General features: G+C 42.3%; 1 protein-coding gene across 1 annotated transcript in view; it reads right to left on the bottom strand.

Annotated features, from left to right (window-relative positions):
- Nucleotides 1–20,911, bottom strand: part of PNPase (polyribonucleotide nucleotidyltransferase 1) — a 175,217-nt gene that overhangs the window by 19,578 nt on the left and 134,728 nt on the right. Inside the window, exons 11-12 of the mRNA XM_080274224.1 lie at nt 14,083–14,187; nt 9,917–10,123 (exon numbers count right to left, since the gene is read on the bottom strand). Coding sequence (XP_080130350.1) covers nt 9,917–10,123; nt 14,083–14,187 — 312 coding nt within the window. The remainder of the gene's footprint in view (nt 1–9,916; nt 10,124–14,082; nt 14,188–20,911) is intronic.

Raw genomic sequence — 20,911 nt, 5'->3', positions numbered from 1 at the left:
ACATGTCAAAGTTGGATCTGGTGATTGTGCTACAAGCTAAAGTGAGGCTTCCAGAGATAAAGCTAGAATCTGACGTGCTGACTGTGGATGATACATCACTGGTGAATACAGTAACACCAAAAACACCAAAGACGTTTGAAGAATACTCCAGGAATGACATTCTTCCTAAAGCAGACCACTACAATAGTAACCACAAGAGAACAGACATCATCATTGATGTATATCGTCAGTCCAGCCTCAAGTCTGAAGCAAGAACTAAACAAGGGAAAGCCATTACAAAAAGAGTAACAGCAAAAAGTAAAACACCATCAAACTGGAGGAGCTTCCTCAGAAACAGCAACAACACAACATAACTGTTCCATTTCCTTGCTGATGCAGTGACTACAATGACTACCATACAAACAACATAGTTATTGTGACAAAGGAGGAAAATGTTCTCACAAGTGCCAGTTGCACTAGCGTCAGCCTAGAGGAGCTGGCTCCTTGTATCCACAAGGAAGCCGACACACGAATATTCTTACATGCCTGGCATGCAGTGAGGGAGGGTTACAAGTCACTGATAATCGACGCTAATGACACAGACATTGCAGTCATCGTCATATCCCTCATGCCTTGCCTCAGAGCAATAGGCCTGGACAAAATGTGGGTTGTATCTGGCTATGGGGAGCACATTCGATGGTTTCCTATCCAAGACCTTGTTTCCGCTGTAGGACCAGAGAAAACCCAGGGGATGCTGTTCTTCCACGCCTTCATTGGATGTGATGTTGTATCAGGTTTCAATGGCAGGGGGAAGAAAAAAGCATGGCATACATGGAATGTCTTTTAATGAAGCCTCTGCCACGTTTGCAAAACTCAGTCAGTACCCATCTAAAATTGAGGAGACTGATCTACAAGTTTTAGAGAAATATGTGATTCTGATGTAAGATCGGTCAAGTACAACTGCTTCTGTAGATGAGGTAAGGCTTGATCTCTTCGCACAAAAGCAGAGGTAATACAACTTAATCCCACCAACACAAAGTGCACTGATGGAATATGCCAATTAAGCTGCCTATCAAGGAGGACATATTTGGGGCCAGTGTCTCATCCGTCAGCCAGAATCTCAGTGTCCTTCCAAGTGGGGATCGTCAAAAGAAAACAACACCTGGAAAACTGTGTGGACTACCCTAGAACCCATTTCTACAAGTTGATGTGAATTGACAAAATGTGGATGCAAGATAGAATGTGGGGGTGGAAAATGCAAATGTGCAATGAATCGACTGCGCTGTACTCCACTCTGCAGTTGCCCTTGTCAGATTTTGTCAGATGAGTGGGTTAATACCACATTATACATGTGTTTTCACATCAAACTCAGTATTGCCATGGCAAAAAACCTATAAATTGTCACCATAATCAACTTATTCAGACATACTACAACAGTACTTCAGCATTTATCACATGAGAGGGTCATCTGGCAGCCATCTTGGAAAATGGCCGTCATATTGGAATTTTAAGTGACTTGCATGTTTTTCTTAAAATCAAATACAAAATAAATATTTCAGCCAAATTTCATGCCTGTATCATCAATTGAACAATTGTATGTGATATCTGCTTCACTAATTTAAGACATATCGGCGGGTCATCTCGCAGACCAGAAAAGTCTGCTTTTTAAGAAATTCGAATCCTCAAACTGTTCCCTGCCCCAGGTGTGATTTGAACGTGGGACCATGAGGATTGCAGTCCACCTCTCTACTGATTCTGCCCCTGCTTCCCCCAAGAAACACAACATAGATCCAGGGGGGCATCCAAAAAAAAGCTGGCAACACATTGCACTGTAGAGTAGGTTGCTTACACTTGCAGGCAGATGAGTAAGTTCCAGCCCGGGAAAATTCCCCTTCAAGACAATTCCCTGTCAGTAGGGTGAGAATCTTAAACTTGCATGTTTATATACACATAACATGTGTAGGCCATTTGTATACTTTTAATGTACAGTATACTGATGGTACACTTACAGTTATTAGACAACTGAATAAATGCAAGTGTCTGAAATGTAGCCTAAAGTTAAACAATGAAGTGAAAGTTATCATACATCGCCTGATAATAAAATATTTTTTCCATTAATACCGACCATTTGATGCCACATTTTACATTTATGATAAAAACAATAAATCATCATCACTTTTATAACTCGTAAAACTCAAAAACTGTGTCCCTGAACCTACAGGTTTGCTGCCTTCATGTTGGGCAACTGAGTTTCATCTCAAGAGTAACTGCCTTCCTCCTCTTCTCACCAGTAGCAGAAGAGGCTGATGAGCATGATGGATGCACAAAACACAACATAGATACTGGGGGGTACTGTATCCAAAAGAAAAGGTGGCAACGCAGAACACTGTAGAGCATCGGAGCATCAACTGTTCACACTAACGACTGCCCGGGCAGACTGGGACTCAGTTCGTTGCCGCTGCATCGTACCACAAATCACTAGCCCAGCAAACGATCAAATTTCAAATTTCGAAGTACGTTTTCTACATTCAGAACGTCGAAAATCCATAGGTCGACCATTCGTAAAACAGAGACCACCTGTACATGGTTGTAAAATAAACTGAATAAAGTATTGAAAAGATACGATTGATACCATTTCAGAATCACAAAGCTCGGAGTTGGAGTCAAGGGAATTTTACCAACTCTGACGCCAACCAAAAACAAATGACTCTGACTCCACAACCCTGGTGATGATGATGATAACGACAGCGATGATGAAGTTCTGTAAGTCCTTGGTATCACTTTTTTCGACCAAGTCGTAAGTCATAAGATCTGAATGTTCACCACCACCTTTGGTTCTCCTCTCCTTTCACTGATCCACCCAGTGAACAAAGCTACATCTTTTCTATCATTAACGACCTACAGTAGCTTGTACAGCACCCTACCCATGCAACTCTCTTGGAGAGAGTTGCAACATGCTTGACCTCTTCCTTACAATTAATCCTTCAGCTTATGCTGTTAAACTTTCCTCTCTGTTGGGCTCCTCCGATGACAACCTTATCACCTTAACCTGTCCTATTGCTCCAGTAAGGCCTGTGGACCCTCCAAAGAAGCAGCTGCTGTGGCACTTTGAAGCTGCTGATTGAGAGGCCCTTGAGCAGTACTACTTTGATTTGCTCTGAATGATTATTGCTTCCATGGCTGGGAGCCATCTGAGTGTGCCTTGCGCATTACAGAAGTTATTCTCTTGGGCATGGAAGCATACATTCCTTTCTCGTATCCTTTGGGGGGGGAAAAAAAAAAAAAAAAAAAAAAAAAAAAGCTTAATCATGCTTGTTCTAATTCTGTCCAAAACAAGGAGAAGGCCTACAAAAGGTACTGAAAGCAACCCAGTCTCGAATCTCATCTCTTTTATGTTTCTGTCTGGAATTGTGTTAAATCTGTTCTTTGCCCAGCTAAAAATAATTTCATTCATGCTAAATGCTCTGAACTCTCCATCTCGAATTCTTCCTGCTCCTTCTGGCACCTTACCAAAAACCTTTCTGATAACTCACCATCCTTCCCTCCCCCTTTCCACTCTGATGGCTCTGTAACTATTTTCTCTACTGATTAAACAGAACTCTTCGCTCAAACTTTCTCCTCCTGTTCCACCTTAGACAATTCCAGTGCTGTTCCTCCATCACTTCTCTCCTCTGACTTCCTCATGGCTGACATTAAAATTTCTTCAGCTGATATATCTTCTGCCATCACTGACCTCAATAAACAAGGCATATGGGCCTGATGGGGTCCCTCCTGTTGTCCTCATGAACTGTGCTTTTATGCTTACACCCTGCCTTGGTAAACTCTTTTGTCTTTGTCTATCAACTCATACCTTTCCTTATTGCTGGTAGTTTGCTCTTACTCACCCTGTCCCAAAGAAGAGTGACCATTCCCAACCCTCTAACTATTGCCAAACTGCTTTAACATCCTGTATCTCAAAAGTTTTTGAGTCTATTCTTAATAAAAATATTTTACAACTTCTTTCCTATCACAACCTTCTTTCTGATTGTCAGTATGGGTTCTGTCAGGGACTCTCCTCTGGCGATCTTCTCACCTACCTTTCCAATTCCTGGTCATCCTATTTTCAGGACTTTGGCGAAAGCTTTGCCACTGCACTTTGACATCTCAAAGGCTTTCGACTGAGTCTGGCATAAATCTTTGATTTCCAAACTGCCCTCTTGCAGTTTCTATCATTCTATCTGTGCCTTCTTCTCGAGATTCATTCCTGGTGGTTCTATAGTTGCAGTTGTAGATGGCCACCGTTCTTTTCCAAGATCTAAGAACTGTTGTGTTCCTCAGGGCTCTGTCCTATCACCAACTCTCTTCCTTTTATTCATCAATGACTTTCTAAGCTGTACATCTAACCCTGTAATATAAACACCGTATTGAAGACAAGACTTTATTAAGGTGAAAATGTTTCACTTTATACAAGCATTTTCAAGTCAATGAACAATATTCCAAGTGGACACCTTATTATCCTACTTTTGATGGTAGGGTAGGATATAAGGTGTAAACTTGGAATATTCTTCACCGACTTGAAAACGCTTGTATAAAGCGAAACGCTGTCACTTAATAAAGGCTTGTCTTCAATACATTGTTTATATTACATTCTGTCAGTTTGTAGCCCCCTCTCTCACACATCCAACCCTATCCACTCATACGCTGATGACTCCACCCTTCACCTTTCCATTCGGTTCCTGCAGTGTCCATCTCAGCAGTTATTTCAACCAACAAGGGATATGCAATGGCACACTGAATGTCTGACTTGGCTCGTATCTCTGACTGGGGTATTGTTTTTAATGCCTCAAAGACTCAGTTCTTACACCTGGCAACCCAACAAAATCTTCCACAGAAGTACCCGCTAATGTTTAGTAATATCCTGATCAATCCTGCATCATCTTTAAACATACTTGGGGTTTCATTCTCTCGGGATTTATCTTGGAAAGATCATACTGCATCTCTTGTAAAATCTGCTTCCAAGAGATTAGGTGTCCTACGCTGACTCTATGCCTTCTATGCCCCTGCACGCCTGTTGACTTTAAACATGGGTTTCATTTGCCCCTGTGTAGAGTACAACTCGCATGTGTAGGGATGCTTCCCACATACAGCTTTTCTCAACTAGGTGAAGTCTAAAGGCTTTTCATCTCATTAACTCTTCTCCTCTTACTGGCTCCCTTCAACCTTTGTCTCTTCAATGCACTGCTGCATCTTTATCTCTTTTCTATCACTACTCAAATGGTCACTGCTCCTCTGAATTGTCTGCTTTCATCCCTCCATCATTATGACAGGTGCGTGGCACTCGTTTAGCAACAAACGCTCATCTCTTTTCTGTCCAACTCTCTAATGCAAGAGTCAACCAATACTCCCAGTCCTTCATGTACGCTACAGGTCAACTCTGGTACTGTCTCCCTCTGTCCGTATCTCCTTTGTCCTACGATCTCCAGTCTTTCAAACGCAGTGCGTCCAGGCATCTCGAAATGAACGGATCTTGGATTTGGGTCTCTGTTGTAATGTTTATGTTTTTTCTTGGGGGGGGGAACAGTTTGTGGGCTCCTGGCCTTGGGTTCCTTCTCCCTTGAGAAAAAAAAAAAAGTGGTGGTGGTGGAATGAAAGTGTGGAAGCTGCAGTTATGGAGAAAAGAAGACTTTTCTGGGAATGGAAAAGGCATGGCAACAGAGAGGAACACTTGGCTGCCAAGTGCAGGACTAGAAAGGAGGTATGCATTGTCTAACAGCTTCAGGAAAAATATACAGGAATGAAAAGGGAGCTGTACTTTCTGTTGATCTAGGGAAGGCCTTTGACACAAGTCGCTAGGGAGGTGGTGACGTAGGCAATAACAAAGCTTGGGACTGAGGAGTGGCTGGTTAAAGTGGTTATGGCTATGTATGTGGGTGCTTGCACCCAGATGAGAGTGAATGGAGATTTGAGTAATGAGTTTTCCATGAATGCTGGCATGCATCAGGGGTCAGTCTTGAGCCCTTTATTGCTTGTCATGGTGCTTGAAGTTCTCTCATGTGATGTCAGAAATCGACTCCCATGGCAGATGCTGTATGATGAGGACTTGGTGTCAACTGCAGAAAATGAATGGGAGATTGAGGAAAGATTTAGGAAATACAAAGCTGGAATGGGGCAAAAGGGTATGAGAGTAAATGCAGATAAAACACAAGTGAAGATATCTAGGGCTGGTGGCAATACCATCAAAGCAAAAGGAGTGTGGCCATGTGCAGTATGCCTCAAGAGTATGGGAAGTAATTCCATCTTGTTCAGTAGTTGTGATAAGGGGGTGTATAAGAGATGTAGTGGCATTAGAGGCAGATTGTGAAATAAAGCTGATTTTGTGTGTGCAGTGTGTCAAGGAGGGTATGTCAAGACTGTCAGGTATGAACTGGCTGATCTTGATGGAGAATCTCTCGAGTGTGTGGAGGAGATTTATTACTTGTGGAATGTGCTATGTGCTGGAGGAACTGCTGGAGGCTGTTGCCTCTCCTTACAACACTGAGAGGGTTCTCTCTCTCCCTGCTAAGGGATCTTTGTATGCAGGATGTTTTAAACTGTACTGCTGTATGATAGTGAGGCCTGGCCAGAAAAAGAAGAGGATATTCGTTTGGTCAAACATAAAGAAATGACAATGTAATGTGTCCCTGAATGTGAGGCCTGGCGGGGTCTAGGATTAAAACTGAAGAGCTGAGTGGAGGGATGGAACTGGAATGTATTGGTGTTGTGATGAGGAGGGGTAGCTTGAGATGGTCTGAGCATGTTGAGAGGATGAAGGATTACACCTAGGTGCAGAAGGTGAGAAATGTGAATGTCAGAGGGTAGGGCTGGGGAAAAAAAAAAAAAAAAAAAAAAAAAAAGGATAAGGTCATAGAGTCTGACCTCAGAGATAAGGGGCTGAATAAAGAGGCTGCCAGAAATCAAGCAGCATGGAGAGCTGCCATTAGGTAAGCAACGTTGATGCATGCATGCATGTTGGAGCCTTAATAAATAATACAACAATGCAAGGAGAATCCATGCAAATAGTTCCTGATTAAGCACAGGGTCTAATCCAGTAGAGATCCTCTCAAACTTGAATAAAACTGTCTGGTGATAACCTGAATAAATGGAAAATATACCATCATACTACAGGAGTTGCATAATTAACTGGATGATAAAATCATCCAAGAAATTATTTTGTGAAAGCAATGACAATGCCTTTACCATTAGTTTACCAAAGGAAGTTTTTATTTTTTTAGAACTAAATGGGCATCACTGATTCATTAACCCTTTGATTGCCAGGATTTCTCACTTTTTTTTTCTTTCTTCTTTTTACAAGTCCTACTCTAGGCATAGACTTCAGTCTGATCCCTAGACCCAGTAGTCCTCCTACATATTATATACTTTCACATGGCACCACTTCAACAGTAACACCCACCATCCATATTGAATGTACACTAGGGCTGTCTCATACAGGATTAGTGTACGACTGCCCAAACAATGTGATGACTCGCATTCTTTAAGTTTTGGACAAAACTCCCTGGGTCTGCCAACGTTCACTTGACTGGGAGTCACCAGAAGGAAACAGTCTCTGCCTGCTCTGCAAACATTATTTATGGTGTAAAATAACTAATCTTGCAAAAATATTAGTTAAGTTTAACTTTTTTTTAGATCAATAACAGTAATTAAATAAAAAGCGACATCTGGCACATTTCCACTCGTTGTCACGTTTCATGCCACCAGTGTTACCAGCTCCTATGCTCCTCATGGGGCAACGGAGGATTGGATGATGGATGGATGGATGTATATCTGGTGTTCTTTTAAAGTCTTGTCTAGCATTTTTTCCCTTTATTTCCCTCAGTCTGACAGATTTTTACCACTTCTGAGACCAATCTAGTGGACTTCTACAACTTTCCTTTGGCAACATTGCATGCCAGCCAGGCCTTACATCAGTCATTATCATGAAATGGATGGGAGTGGATGTTTCGGCCTTTCTCACAATTCCCCCCCTGCCCCCTCTTTTTTTAACTTCATTCTTTCCTCATCCTTCTGCCTATGGGTAACTCTACACTGAGTGACAAGCCAAATGGTTTCCTGTACACCAGGAAACCACTTGCTATGCTGGGTGGTAACCATATAACCAAATTATGGCACCTGGTGGTTTAAGGGCGCTCCAATCAGATTGAGCCAGTAAAGGTTAATATCCAAGAGGTGGTTGGGGTTTATTGCTCATGTAATGCCACTCAGGGATGAGTGAGGCTGGTCACTCTCATCTTAAATGTCATGACCAACTTGCCTAGCCTGGGGTTCCTATGCTCCTCATGGGGCAACGTAGGATTGGATGATGGATGGATGGATGGATGGATGTGTTGACTCGAAAACAAAGCCACTATATTAAATATATTATGTAAATTCTTATAAATTTGCTTAATTATTTATCCTCTGTCATCCCACAATAACCAACTGCCTGCAAACATTTCCAGTGTTATTCTGGAAATTATTCATCTCGAACTTAGAGTCTAGGGTAGTGTGTAATAATTATAATACTAATACTAATACTAATAATAATAATAATAATAATAATTTGTGGTAGGTGGGGGCACTCACCATCCACTCACTCGATGTAGTGCTGCTCTCGGGTGTCTGCCCTTTCCTCTCCATCCTTCTTTCCTTCCATTCTCTTCTATCTTTCTTTCCTTCATTCTTTCCTTGTCCTTCTGCTTACGGGTGACTTTACACTTCCTCTTCTGTCTTTCTTTCCTTCATTCTTTCCACTTCCTTCAGCCTGTGGGTGACTCTACACTGAGTGACAAGCCAAATGGTTTCCTGTGCACCAGGAAACCATTTACTACGCTGGGTGGTAACCATATAACCAAATTTTGGCGCCTGGTGGTTTAGTGGGTAATTATTGCGCTCCAATAGGATTGAGCCGGTGAAGGTTTATATCCAAGGGGTGGTTGGGGTTGACTGCTCATGTAATGCCACTCAGGGATAAGTGAGGCTGGTCACTCTCATCTTAAATGTCGGGACCAACTGCCTAGCCCCGGGCTCCTACGCTCCTCATGGGGCAATGTAGGATTGGATGATGGATGGATGGATAATAATAATAATAATGAACAATCTATATGAGCGATTAACAGACTTTTCATTTTCCTTTAGACAGAATGACGGGAAGTCCTGATATAAGATCTGACTCAGTAACTATCATTTCTATTGAACATTACAAAATGAGGGCAAAGAAGCATACCTTTGGCAGTAAACATGTATTATATATGCAGTAATGTAAACAGACTCAGAGAACAGTGTGATACCATACAAACACCATACCGCTTTTGCACTTTGAGAATAGGTCAGACACATTATCACTAGCAATTGATAATGTGACATAAGCAACTCTCCAAACCCTCCCACCCCCAGCCACCCTCCCTCTCAGTCACAGTTACCAGACACGTGGGGTCTGACTGCTGCTTCATGACTATTCGTCAACCATCAATGCTCTGAACAGTGGGTAATGCGGAACTTTCCCTGACTGTACATGTACTAGCGGGGGTAGTTTTATGACATGTCGGTGGGTTTGATAGATTGGAAAAGTCTGCTTTATGAAATTCAAATCCTCAAACTGTTCCCTGCCCCAGTCGGGATTCAAACCTGGGTCCATTAGGACTGTAGGCTATCTCTCTACCAATTCAGCCACTGCCTCCCCCCAAAAAACATAATTATCTGATGCTAGCACAGCAGAAAATGTGCTATTTCAGATACATTTTAAAGCCTCTGTTAAGATTTCTCACAACTAATCACAATATTATACTGTTAGCCTGAACAAAATACCCATGAGCACTAAGAGAGGTGAAAGGGCTAAAATGTGATTTCTATCAGTTGAACAAAATGCTCTGGTGCTGACCTGAATAAAATACCCAAGTACATAACGAAAAGATCAAATGCTTACCTGGACTCCTGAGTCAGCCTCTATCCTCCTCATGTTGAGACCGCCAGGCCCCATGAGCCGCCCCTTTTTGTGTGGGGGTACTGTCAGCTCGTCCACCACAGGCACGTTATCCTTCTGGGCTTGTCGTGATGATGGCATGGTGGCATGCATGATTGACAATATGGCACCCTTAGCTTCTGTTGCCTGCTGCACTGCCTCCATCACCACCTTTAATTAGATTCACTGATGAAGTTAACCTCAAAAGATGTTAGAAGGTTACTAAACAGAAAATCTCTCAAAAATTTGCTACGATATCCATCACTACCTTCAACAGAATGGCCAAAATCAGACTCACAATGGATGTTAATCTGCTTGTTCTAAGGTGTTAAAAACTTGCAAAACACAAAAAATCTCTATGGTATAAAGTGCTAGGAAGTAAAGGCTGTCATTATAAGTCAGGGATGCAATCCAATAGCAACTTTCTCCATGCAACTGATAATAATAACTGGAGGAAACCCATATATCAGCTAAAAATATAGCTATAGGACTTCAGACATTTCTTCCATACTCTGCTGTGGCAGTTCTGTCGCCTATTGTAATGTCTCCTTCACAACCTTCAGTAGAGTTGCCTGAAGTATATTCACAAAAGAGTGTTCTCAAAAGTGCTGGCAAGCATCTAAGGAAAAAAAAAAAATGCAAATAACTCCACCACCACCTAGTACAGTGGCCAAAAACATATTCACAAGGCATACTGTGTTCATCTTTAGTGGCAGGTGGGGGCACTCACCATCCACTCACTCAATGTAGTGTTGCTTTGGGTGTCTGCCCTTTCCTCTCTTCCTGTCTTCCTCTTCCATTTTTCTTTCCTTCATTCTTTCCTCTTCCTTCTGCCTATGGGTGACTTTACACTCCCTTTTCTGTCTTTCTTTCCTTCATTCTTTCCTCTTCCTTCTGCCTATGGGTGACTTTACACTCCCTCTTCTGTCTTTCTTTCCTTCATTCTTTCCTCTTCTTTCTGCCTACACTGAGTTGACAAGCCAAATGGTTTCCTGTACATCAGGAATCCATTTACTACACTGGGTGATAACCACATAACCAAATTATGGCACCTGGTGGTTTAGTGGGTAATTAAGGCACTCCAATCGGACTGAACTTGTGTAGGTTTATATCCACGGGGTGGTTGGGATTTATTGTTCATGTTATGCCACTCAGGGATGAGTGAGGCTGGTCACTCTCATCTTAAATGTCAGGACCAACTTGCCTAACCCCAGGCTCCTTTGCTCCTCATGGGGCAACACTGGACTCGATGATGGATGGATGGATGGATATTAATCTTGCTCTCAGAAGGAGGAAAAATTTCTAAGTACCTATCTACCTACACCCAGACACTGTAATCTCTGAAGGGGTGGCCACAAATGAATAGCCTCTATCACTGTGTCTTCTGTCATCAGGCAGTCCACTCTACAATTCACAAACACCTTCATTCAGGCACCTCTCCACCCCATCCCTCCATCTCATCCTCCATTTTTCCCTTTCCCTCTGCCCGTCCACCTCACTTACATGTACTCACTTTGTCAATCCATCAGTCTCCCTTCTCTCTACATAGTCAAACTATGTCAAGGTTCCTCTAATGCTTTCCAGCACATCCACATCAACACCACAACACTCCTTCACTTCCTCCTTGTCTGTCTGTCCCTTCACACAAATGTATACATTCGTCTCAAACAACTTATTTCCACTTCTTTCACTCTTGACTTGTACAGACTTTCCAACAGATTCTTAGCTTCATTTCTGCATGTTACAGTGACCATCACAGCACTAACATGCAATTACAATGGGCTAGCACAGTACGCAAGTGGATGGGCGATCCACAACCTCGCACACCTTGATTTCGTGTAATGTGAATACATAATCTTATGGGAAAAATAACACGTGGGCAGGACCCCTCAACCCTTGATATTTTTTCAACCTTAGAGACAAGGGAAAATTTTAAAGCCATATAAGGGACTACTGATATAGCTAAAATAACAAAAATATGGTCAGTCACCTTAAAAACAGTTGACGACAGGCCTGATGGACTTAAACAGCAGGAGTTCCAAGGCACGGCAACACACTTAAAGTGTCCCCACCGCACCACGCGTATTTAACGGTTGCCGATGTATTATTCCAGGCTTTGAAGGAGAAATTTACTGTCTGCCAAATGTTATATTTCTTCCAGAATATCTTAAATGTCAGGACCAACTGCCTAGCCCCGGGCTCCTACGCTCCTCGTGGGGAAACGTAGGATTGGATGATGGATGGATGGATGGATCCAGCAACAGACATTATAGTGGGGGTTGTAGGTATGCCAGGTGAAGCAGGTGTGTCATGGGCTGTGGAGGTGGAGGGGGAGGTGGCTGGTGAGTAAGGTGATGCAGTGGAGGTGAAGAGGACGGCAGTGGGTGAGTCAGGGGAGGTGGTGAGGGGAGGATCCTCCTCCTTGCTACTGCTCACAGTTCCGGCAATTTCCTTCATCTCTTCTTTTTTGTCTGTTTCATTCCTCCTCCTTGCTACTGCTCACAGTTCCGGCAATTTCCTTCATCTCTTCTTTTTTGTCTATTTCATTCCTCATCATAAGGACATAACAAATTGGCATTCGCGAAATAACTGTTATTCATGTGAATCCAAAAGTTATTATTGAAAATGGGTATCTATTCTAACTTACAGTTATTGCCAAAAACATTACTGTTGAAGTTGTTATTGGCGATATCTTACTGTAGTCTCCTCTTGAGCACCTTCCCCACAAGCCTCTAACGTCATGATGGGTGTGTTATGTGTGTGTGTGGTAGGGGTCACGTTGTCTGGGAAAATAGCAGTTTTGGGCCACTCCTTGCCTCTGCCTCAAGTATTGTGGGCTAAACTAGCGCATTCAAAGTTTTATGGTTATGCTTTTTGGTCACTCATGTACTATGCGATTCGTGCACCGTGATCACGCGTACTGTGCAAGCCCACGGTAACTTTTTACTTCCATATTTCTTATAGCTGCTGTTAATGAACTTGCAACCTTTCGTCCCTGATGTATTACTTCATGAGGAGTCTCTACAAAATTGCTAAGAAATACAGGCAGTCCTCATTATACACCAGGGATGTGCTCCAAAGTATCATATCTTTTCCTGTACACTTGGTACTCTAATTTGGGGGGAAACTAGCAATCAGCTTAAAAGCTATCAATGTATCTACAGTATAACGCAATTCTAAACTAATTTATCCATCCATCTATCATCCAATCCTACGTTGCCCCAAGTGGAGCATAAAAGCCAGCGGCTAGGCAAGCTGGTCCTGACATTTAAGATGAGAATGACCAGCCTCACTCATCCCTCAGTGGCATTACATGAGCAATAAACCCCAACCACCCCTTGGATATAAGATGCACCAGACCATTCCAACTGGAGTGCCGTAGTTACACACTAATCCACCAGACACCATAATATGGATATATGGTTACCATCCAGTGTAGTAAATGAATTACTGACATACAGGAAACCATTTGGCTTGTCACTCAGTGTAGAGTCACTCACAGGCAGAAAGAAGAGGAAAGAATCAAGGAAAGAAAGACAGAAGAGGAAGGAAGGAAGGAAGAGAGGAAAGGGCAGACACCCAAAGCAGCCCTACATCGAGTGAGTGGATGGTGAGTATAATTAATTTAAAAAATTTAAAAGATGAAAATGATGACTTATTGTCATCCAAAACTGCTAATACTTGGTAAAGGTCTGAAAAAAGTCTGCTATTAAAAGTCTGCATGAAAATACAGTATTAAAATACCTAACACTTCAGAAATAACTGTTTATAAACTTACGAATGGGAATAAATATCCTCATGTCTATCATTAACCCCTCCAATCTGGTGACATATGGTATATTTTATTCATGTTCCTGTAAGACTATTTTGTTTAGCTTATGAAGAGTCTCCATGGAGTATTGGTATTAAAGATGGCTGTACCTAACCCCTAAAGTTTGAACAATTTCTCCTTCCTTGAATGAAGTTTACGAGTCCCCAAAGAGTGTTAGTATTAAAGATGGCTGTATCTCTCCTCTCAAGTATGAAAAATCTCTCCTTACCTGAATGAAGTTATCTTGAAATAGCAAGGATAAACTAAATTATACATCTTGGGAGTGGAGGGTTTAAAATATGTAAATGACAGGGCTAACCTTAAGAGGCACCCCAGGCAACTTGATGTCTGCTTGGAGTGCCGTAATACCCTTAGAAGTACCAGCCATCTTGAAGTCCATATCACCCAAGTAGTCTTCTATACCCTGTGGAAGACATGTATACTATGTATCTATATCTAACAACTTATCTGTTTAGTATCATATGATTAACAGTATATATCTGACTGTCTACCTGTTTACCCATCCGTCTATCAATCTAGCTATCTTCTGTCTGGCTTGTTGACTATCTGCAGGTCCATCAACTTTAACAATTTATGACCTGTGGGGAATGGAATGTGAATGCTATTATTCAGCATGTTTATAATTTTAGCTAGTACTGCAGAGGGATGCCTTTATACAGTGGCATCAGTAAAACTAAGCAGCTCTGCTGCTCCTCAGCTCCCTCCCCAACCCCAAAAAGGAGGATGGTAGACTGCAGTAGAATGGCAACTTCAGCCTGTAGTCCTCTGGGTTTATGTTCAGATGACTGACTGGTTTCCTGGGGTTCACTAGCTTTATGTCAAGATGAGCTTGGTGTTATAACAACAACATTCAGGTGAACATGGGGCACCACCACCAACAATATCAGTAGCAAGAAGATACAGTAATTTTATCTGTTGGTCTGTTGGTCTGCTAACTCACTTTTAACCTGTAGAGGACAACACATAAATACTATCATTCTGGCTGCCTGTAATTCTATCTGATTTATGACTTGTGGTGGACAACACATAAATACAGTAAAATCTTGATTCCTTGAACATGTGATTTTTTGAAAATATCGAATCTCTGAAATGAATGCAAAATATGTAAACAATAACTAAAACTGTTGATACATCAAAGGAATCGGACAGTGTTAACTTGCAGAGTTTGGTTGCTATTCAAGCTACAGTAACACTGCAGCACTGCTTGGTGGATAATGCTTCCCAGATGTCACTTTGGGCAGATGAACTAAGCCCAGTGATTTCATGTGAAATACCTATGGGGTTAATCTACTTCCGACGACAGGCTTTTTCTCCACTATTTCAAATGTGCAAATTTACACCCTTACATTTATAAAAGCTCCCCCCAAAGAGTGACAGCTGGATTCACTATCATCATTTATTTCAAGGAAGTGAGTTACTTAAAAAATTTAAAAAATTATTTATTTCATGCTTTTATCTTGCTCAGCAGTGCTACCAAACACTTAAAAACTATCCTGGAGTGAATAATAACAAGAAAATGAGACAGATTCTAATATCTCTGACAGTAATTCACTGCTGTGGAGAGTTGTTTATAGTAAGAATTGCCAAGATTTTGGAAGAATATTGTCCTGGATGACATATTACCACATTTAGCCCATTCCGTCCGGGTGTCATGTTTACATGTTCTCCCGGGGCCGTCTGGGTGACACGTATACATGATCTAGCATTTCATGGCATTGTTTGAATATTCCGCGGGTTATTTCCACCACCCGCAACCACTGGCAACTTTCCTGCACGCATCTGAGTCATGCTCCAGTCACCTGCGTATGTCCGTAATGGATAGACCTATGCAAAAGTTTTCCCTGTGTCCGGATCCATGGCTGAGCACCCACAGCAGCCAACTTCAACACCAATTAAGTCCAAACGCCAGACAGCTACCGACTTCAACACCAATGAAGTCCAAAGATCAGAAAAGAAAAGGCCTTAGTGACAGTGCGATATGGAGAGAACTCTGGGTGACATTATCACCGAAGTGGAGAATGTGACTCTTCCTCTCAGGAAGGCGACCGCCATAATGAATGTCAATGTTTATGTGTCGTGTGAGGAGGGTGGAGGATGTGACTCCACTGTGCGCCCATCATCTCCCCCTGTACGTTCATCTGCTATTTCCAATGATGGGAATAGTTCAGAGGGTATTAACGATCCTGCAGAGGTAGATATTGGCAAGGATAAGGAGATGGAAAAGGAGGTAGGGAGTTGAGAAAGGGAGGAGGTGGAGGAGGGAGGGAGAAGGGAGAAGGAAACGAGGTGCGTCGAGTCTCACGCCACCCCTCTCTATTTACGTGAATAATGGAAGCAGAAAGTTTGTTTCATGATGAAATCAGTGCCTTATTTTTTACTGAAAGTTTCCATGTGTGTATGTTTGTTATGATGAAAAAGTACAAATCACAGGCAAAAAAATGTTATTGTGGAAAATGTAGTGGAGTGGAGAAAGGGAGGAGGGAGGGAGGAGGAAATGTGATGCCTCGTGCCACTGCTCTGTCTATTTATGTGAATAATGGAAGCAGAAAGTTTTTCATGATGAAATCAGTGCCTTATTTTTTATTGAAAATTTTCGTGTGTATATGTTTATTATGATGAAAAAGTCTAAATCACAGGAAAGAAAATTCTGTTACAGTAGAAAATACAGTACAGCATATTTTTTATTACAGACTAAGTGTATAACTACTGAAATCACAATATATTTTTATAGGTTTTATGTAGCAGTAGTAGGTGTAGTAGTAGTGGTATTATTTATAGTAGTAGTGGTAGTAGTAGTAGCTGTAGTAGTTGCAGTAATAATAGTTGTAGTATTCGTATGGTTGTTGCAGTAGTAGTAGTAGTTATAATAGTATTACTGTATTTGTAGTAGTTGTAATACCCAGACTTCTAGTCACACAGCGGTGCTAGAACTGAGCGACTGTGCACAAGGCAAACATACATCTGTATGTGTGTGTGTGTGTGTTTGTGTGTTAGCGAGTGTCTGTCTGTCTGTCTGTAAGGAATCTAGGTATTATGTGTAAGTTAGTGTTAGTTTTGTACATACCGGTATGTTGTTTTTTGTGTAATTATAAAAAAATGATTTTACTACTCTGTGTACATTTATGTGAATAATGGATGCAGAAAGTTTGTTCCATAGAAAAGTCATTGTATTATTTTATATTGAAAATATGCAAGAGTGTGGAGAGGGTGGGGGAATGGAGTCTCGGACCATCACTTAGTGATGGCCAAGGTAGAGCTGCAAAGAAAGTGGTTCAGGAGACGAAGGGGAAGACAGGAGGAAGCAGCTCCTGTGAGAAGAGTGGAGAAATTGCAAGATAGTGAGAAAATGGCAGAGTATAAGAGCATAGTGGAAGAAAGATTGGGAAGGTATGAGCTAGAGCAGATGGAAGGGGTGGAAGACGTATGTAAGACATTCACGGAAGAGATAGGCGCAGCGTATGAGGCGGTTTGTGGAGTGAGGAGGAGATGCAAGGGTGTGCAAGGGACAGCATGGTGGAATGATGAGATGAAACGAGCTGTGGAACAAAAGAAGAAGGCATATATTGAATGGTTAGTGAGTAGATGTAGGGGAGAAGATGAGAGAGAGAAGAGAGAGGTATATGTGAGCAGGAGAAGGGAGATGAAGAGACTGGTGAAGGAGAGTAAGAAGAAAGTGGATGAAGAATTTGGGAGGAATCTGAGTGTGAAATGGAGGGAAAGTAAGAAATTGTTTTGGAAGGAGGTAAAGAAAGTAAGGCAGTGTGAAAGGGGAAATAGTAGGGGAGTGAAAGATAGGAATACTAGATTGTTGGTGGAGAAGAGAGAGAAATTGAGGAGATCGAAGGGGCACTTTGAGGATTTGTTGAATGCAGAGAGTGAGAGCAGTGCGAGTATAAGTGGTTGGGGAATGGCTGGGAGAAGAAGAGATGAGAGGAGGGAGGAAGAGATCAGTAGGGCGGAAGTAGTGGAAGCGAAGAAGAAGATTATGTTGGGAAAGGCCCCAGGAATTGATGGAGTGTGTGGTGAAATGCTTAGGTATGGGGGTGAGATTGTTGTGGAGTGGATATGGAAGTTGTGTAGATTGGCTTGGGAAGAGGGAAGGGTTCTAGAGGACTGGAAATCAAGTATAATTGTTCCTTTATACAAAGGAAAAGGGGAGAGAGAAGTATGTGGTAACCATAGGGGTATTTGCATTCTTAGTGTGAGTGGTAAAATATATGGGAGAATACTCATTGATAGGGTTAGGCATATAACAGAGGAGCTAGTTGGAGAAGAACAAGGGGGATTTAGGAAGGGAAAACGGTGTATAGATCAGATATTTGTTCTAAGATGTTTAGTGGAGAAGTATCTAGAGAAGGGAAGGAAAATGTATGCTGCCTTCATGGACTTGGAGAAAGCTTATGACAGAATAGACAAGCAAGGCATGTGGAAGGTATTAAGAATATATGGAGTGGAGGGGAAATTGCTGAATGCTGTGAAGAGTATGTACGAGGGAGCTAGGGCTACGGTGCGAGTGGATGGTGAGCTGAGTGAGTTCTTTGATCTCAATGTGGGACCGAAACAGGGTTGTATGATGTCTCCATGGCTGTTTAATATACACATGGATGGGGTTGTAAAGGAGGTGCAGGGTAGGGCAGTGGATGTGGGGGTGGCTCTAATGAATGAGGGTGAGATTTGGAAGATTCCGGTGTTGCTGTTTGCTGATGATACAGTACTGTTGAGTGAAGATGAATGGGAGTTGCAAGGTTTGGTGAATGAATCTGGGACAGTGTGTAGGAGGAGGAATCTGAAAGTTAATGTAAACTAAAGTAAAGTTATGGTGTTTGAGAGGAATGAAGTCGCAGAGTGTGCAGTGAGGTTGGATGGTGAGGATATGGAGAATGTGAGTGCATTCAAGTACTTGGGTAGTGTGATGAGTAAGGATGGAACTTTCGGGGATGAAGTGTGTGAAAGGGTACAGCAGGGAAGGAAGGTTGTTGGTACACTGAAAGCAGTGATGAGAAATAGGGAGGTGAGTATGGAAGTTACGAAGTCACTGCATGATAGTACTGTAATCCCTACCCTGACGTATGGAAGCAAGGCATGGACCTTGCAAGAGGGGAACAAGTCAAGAGTGAGAGCAGTGGAAATGAGTTACTTGAGAGAGGCATGTGGAGTGACGTGGAGGGACAGGTTGACGAATGAAGAAGTGAAGGAACGCTGTGGGGTGGATGTGAATGTGGTTGAGAAGATTAGGAGAAATACACTGAGGTGGTTTGGACATGTGAAGAGAATGGAGAATGAAAGACTGACTAAGAGGGTGTATGTAGGTGAGGTGGAGGGAGGGAGAGGGAGACCGAGGATGAGGTGGAGGGATGGAGTTGAGAGGTATATGAGGGAGGGGGGGGGTGAGCTGAGGGGAGGGTAGTCAAATGGTGGGTGACAGAGTGATTTCGAGGCGTTTTGTCTGCGGCCACCCTTTGCGGGATTAGGGCGTCAGGCTACAGATAGATAGACAGATAGAAAATATTTGTTTATACATATTTGTTATGATGTAAAAGTACAAATCAGAGGAAAGAAAAAGTCATAGCGGTATTTCCAAATATGGACAGTACATAAATAACTTTGTTCACAATATTTATTTTTTAGTTTTTTTATAGTAGTACTGTACTTGTAGTGGTTCCACAGGACTGGAAATCAGGTATAAATGTTCCTTTATACAAAGGAAAAGGGGAGAAAGAAGTATGTGGTAACCATAGGGGTATTTGTCTTCTTAGTGTGACTGGTAAAATATATGGTAGAATACTCATTGATAGGGTTAGGCATATGACAGAGGAGCTAGTTGGAGAACAAGAAGGGGGATTTAGGAAGGGAAAAGGTGGGTAGATCAGATATTTGTTCTAAGATGTTTAGTGGAGAAGTATCTAGAGAAGGGAAAGAAAGTGTATGCAGCCTTAATGGACTTGGAGAAAGCTTATGACAGACTAGATAGGCAAGGTATGTGGAAGGTATTAAGAATAAGTGGAGTGGAGGGGAAATTGCTGAATGCTGTAAAGAGTATGTACGAAGGAGCTAGGGCTACGGTTCGAGTGGATGGTGAGCTGAGCGACTTCTTTGATCTCAATGTGGGACCGAAACAGGGTTCTGTGATGTCTCCATGGCTGTTTAATATATACGGTACATAGATGGGGTTGTAAAGGAGGTGCAGGGTAGGGCAGTGGATGTGGGGGTGGCTCTAATGAATGAGGGTGAGATTTGGAAGACTCTGGTGTTGCTGTTTGCTGATGATACAGTATTGTTGAGTGAAGATGAATGGGAGTTGCAAGGTTTGGTGAATGAATTTGGGACAGTGTGTAGGAGGAGGAAGCTGAAAGTTAATGTAAACAAGAGTGAAGTTATGGTGTTTGAGAGGAATGAAGTCACAGAATGTACAGTGAGGTTCGATCGTGAGGATATGGAGAATGTGAGTGCATTGAAGTACTTGGGTAATGTGATGAGTAAGGATGGAACTTTGGGAGATGAAGTGCGTAAAAAGGGTACAGCAGGGAAGGAAGGTTGTTGGTTCACTGAAAGCAGTGATGAGAAATAGGGAGGTGAGTATGGAAGTTAAGAAGTCACTGCATGATACTCTTGTGATCCCTACCCTGACATATGGAAGCGAGGCGTGGACCTTGCAAGAGGGAAACTAGTCAGGAGTGAGAGCAGTGGAATGAGTTACTTGAGAGGAGCATGTGGAGTGACATGGAGGGACAGGTTGATGAATGAAGAAGTGAAAGAACATTGTGGGGTGGATGTGGATGTGGTTGAGAAGATTAGGAGAAATACACTGAGGTGGTTTGGACATGTGGAGAGAATGAAGAATGAAAAACTGACTAAGAGGGTGTATGTTTGTAAGGTGGAGGGAGGGAGAGGGAGGGGTAGACCGAGGATGAGGTGGAGGGATGGAGTTGAGAGGTATATGAGGGAGGGGGGGTGAGTTGGGGGGAGGGTAGTCAAATGGTGGGTGACAAAGTGACTTGGAGGCGTTTTGCCTGCAGCTATCCTTTGCGGGATTAGGGCGTCAGGCTATAGATAGATAGACAGATAGAAAATATTTGTTTATACATATTTGTTATGATGTAAAAGTACAAACCAGAAGAAAGAAAAAG

This window comes from Coenobita brevimanus, chromosome 57 (assembly GCF_032717465.1).
Source record: "Coenobita brevimanus isolate Jiangsu-jjx chromosome 57, ASM3271746v2, whole genome shotgun sequence".
Lineage (NCBI taxonomy): Eukaryota > Metazoa > Arthropoda > Malacostraca > Decapoda > Coenobitidae > Coenobita > Coenobita brevimanus.
Note: the sequence above shows the minus strand (reverse complement) of the source record. Positions and strands in the feature narration are given on the sequence as shown.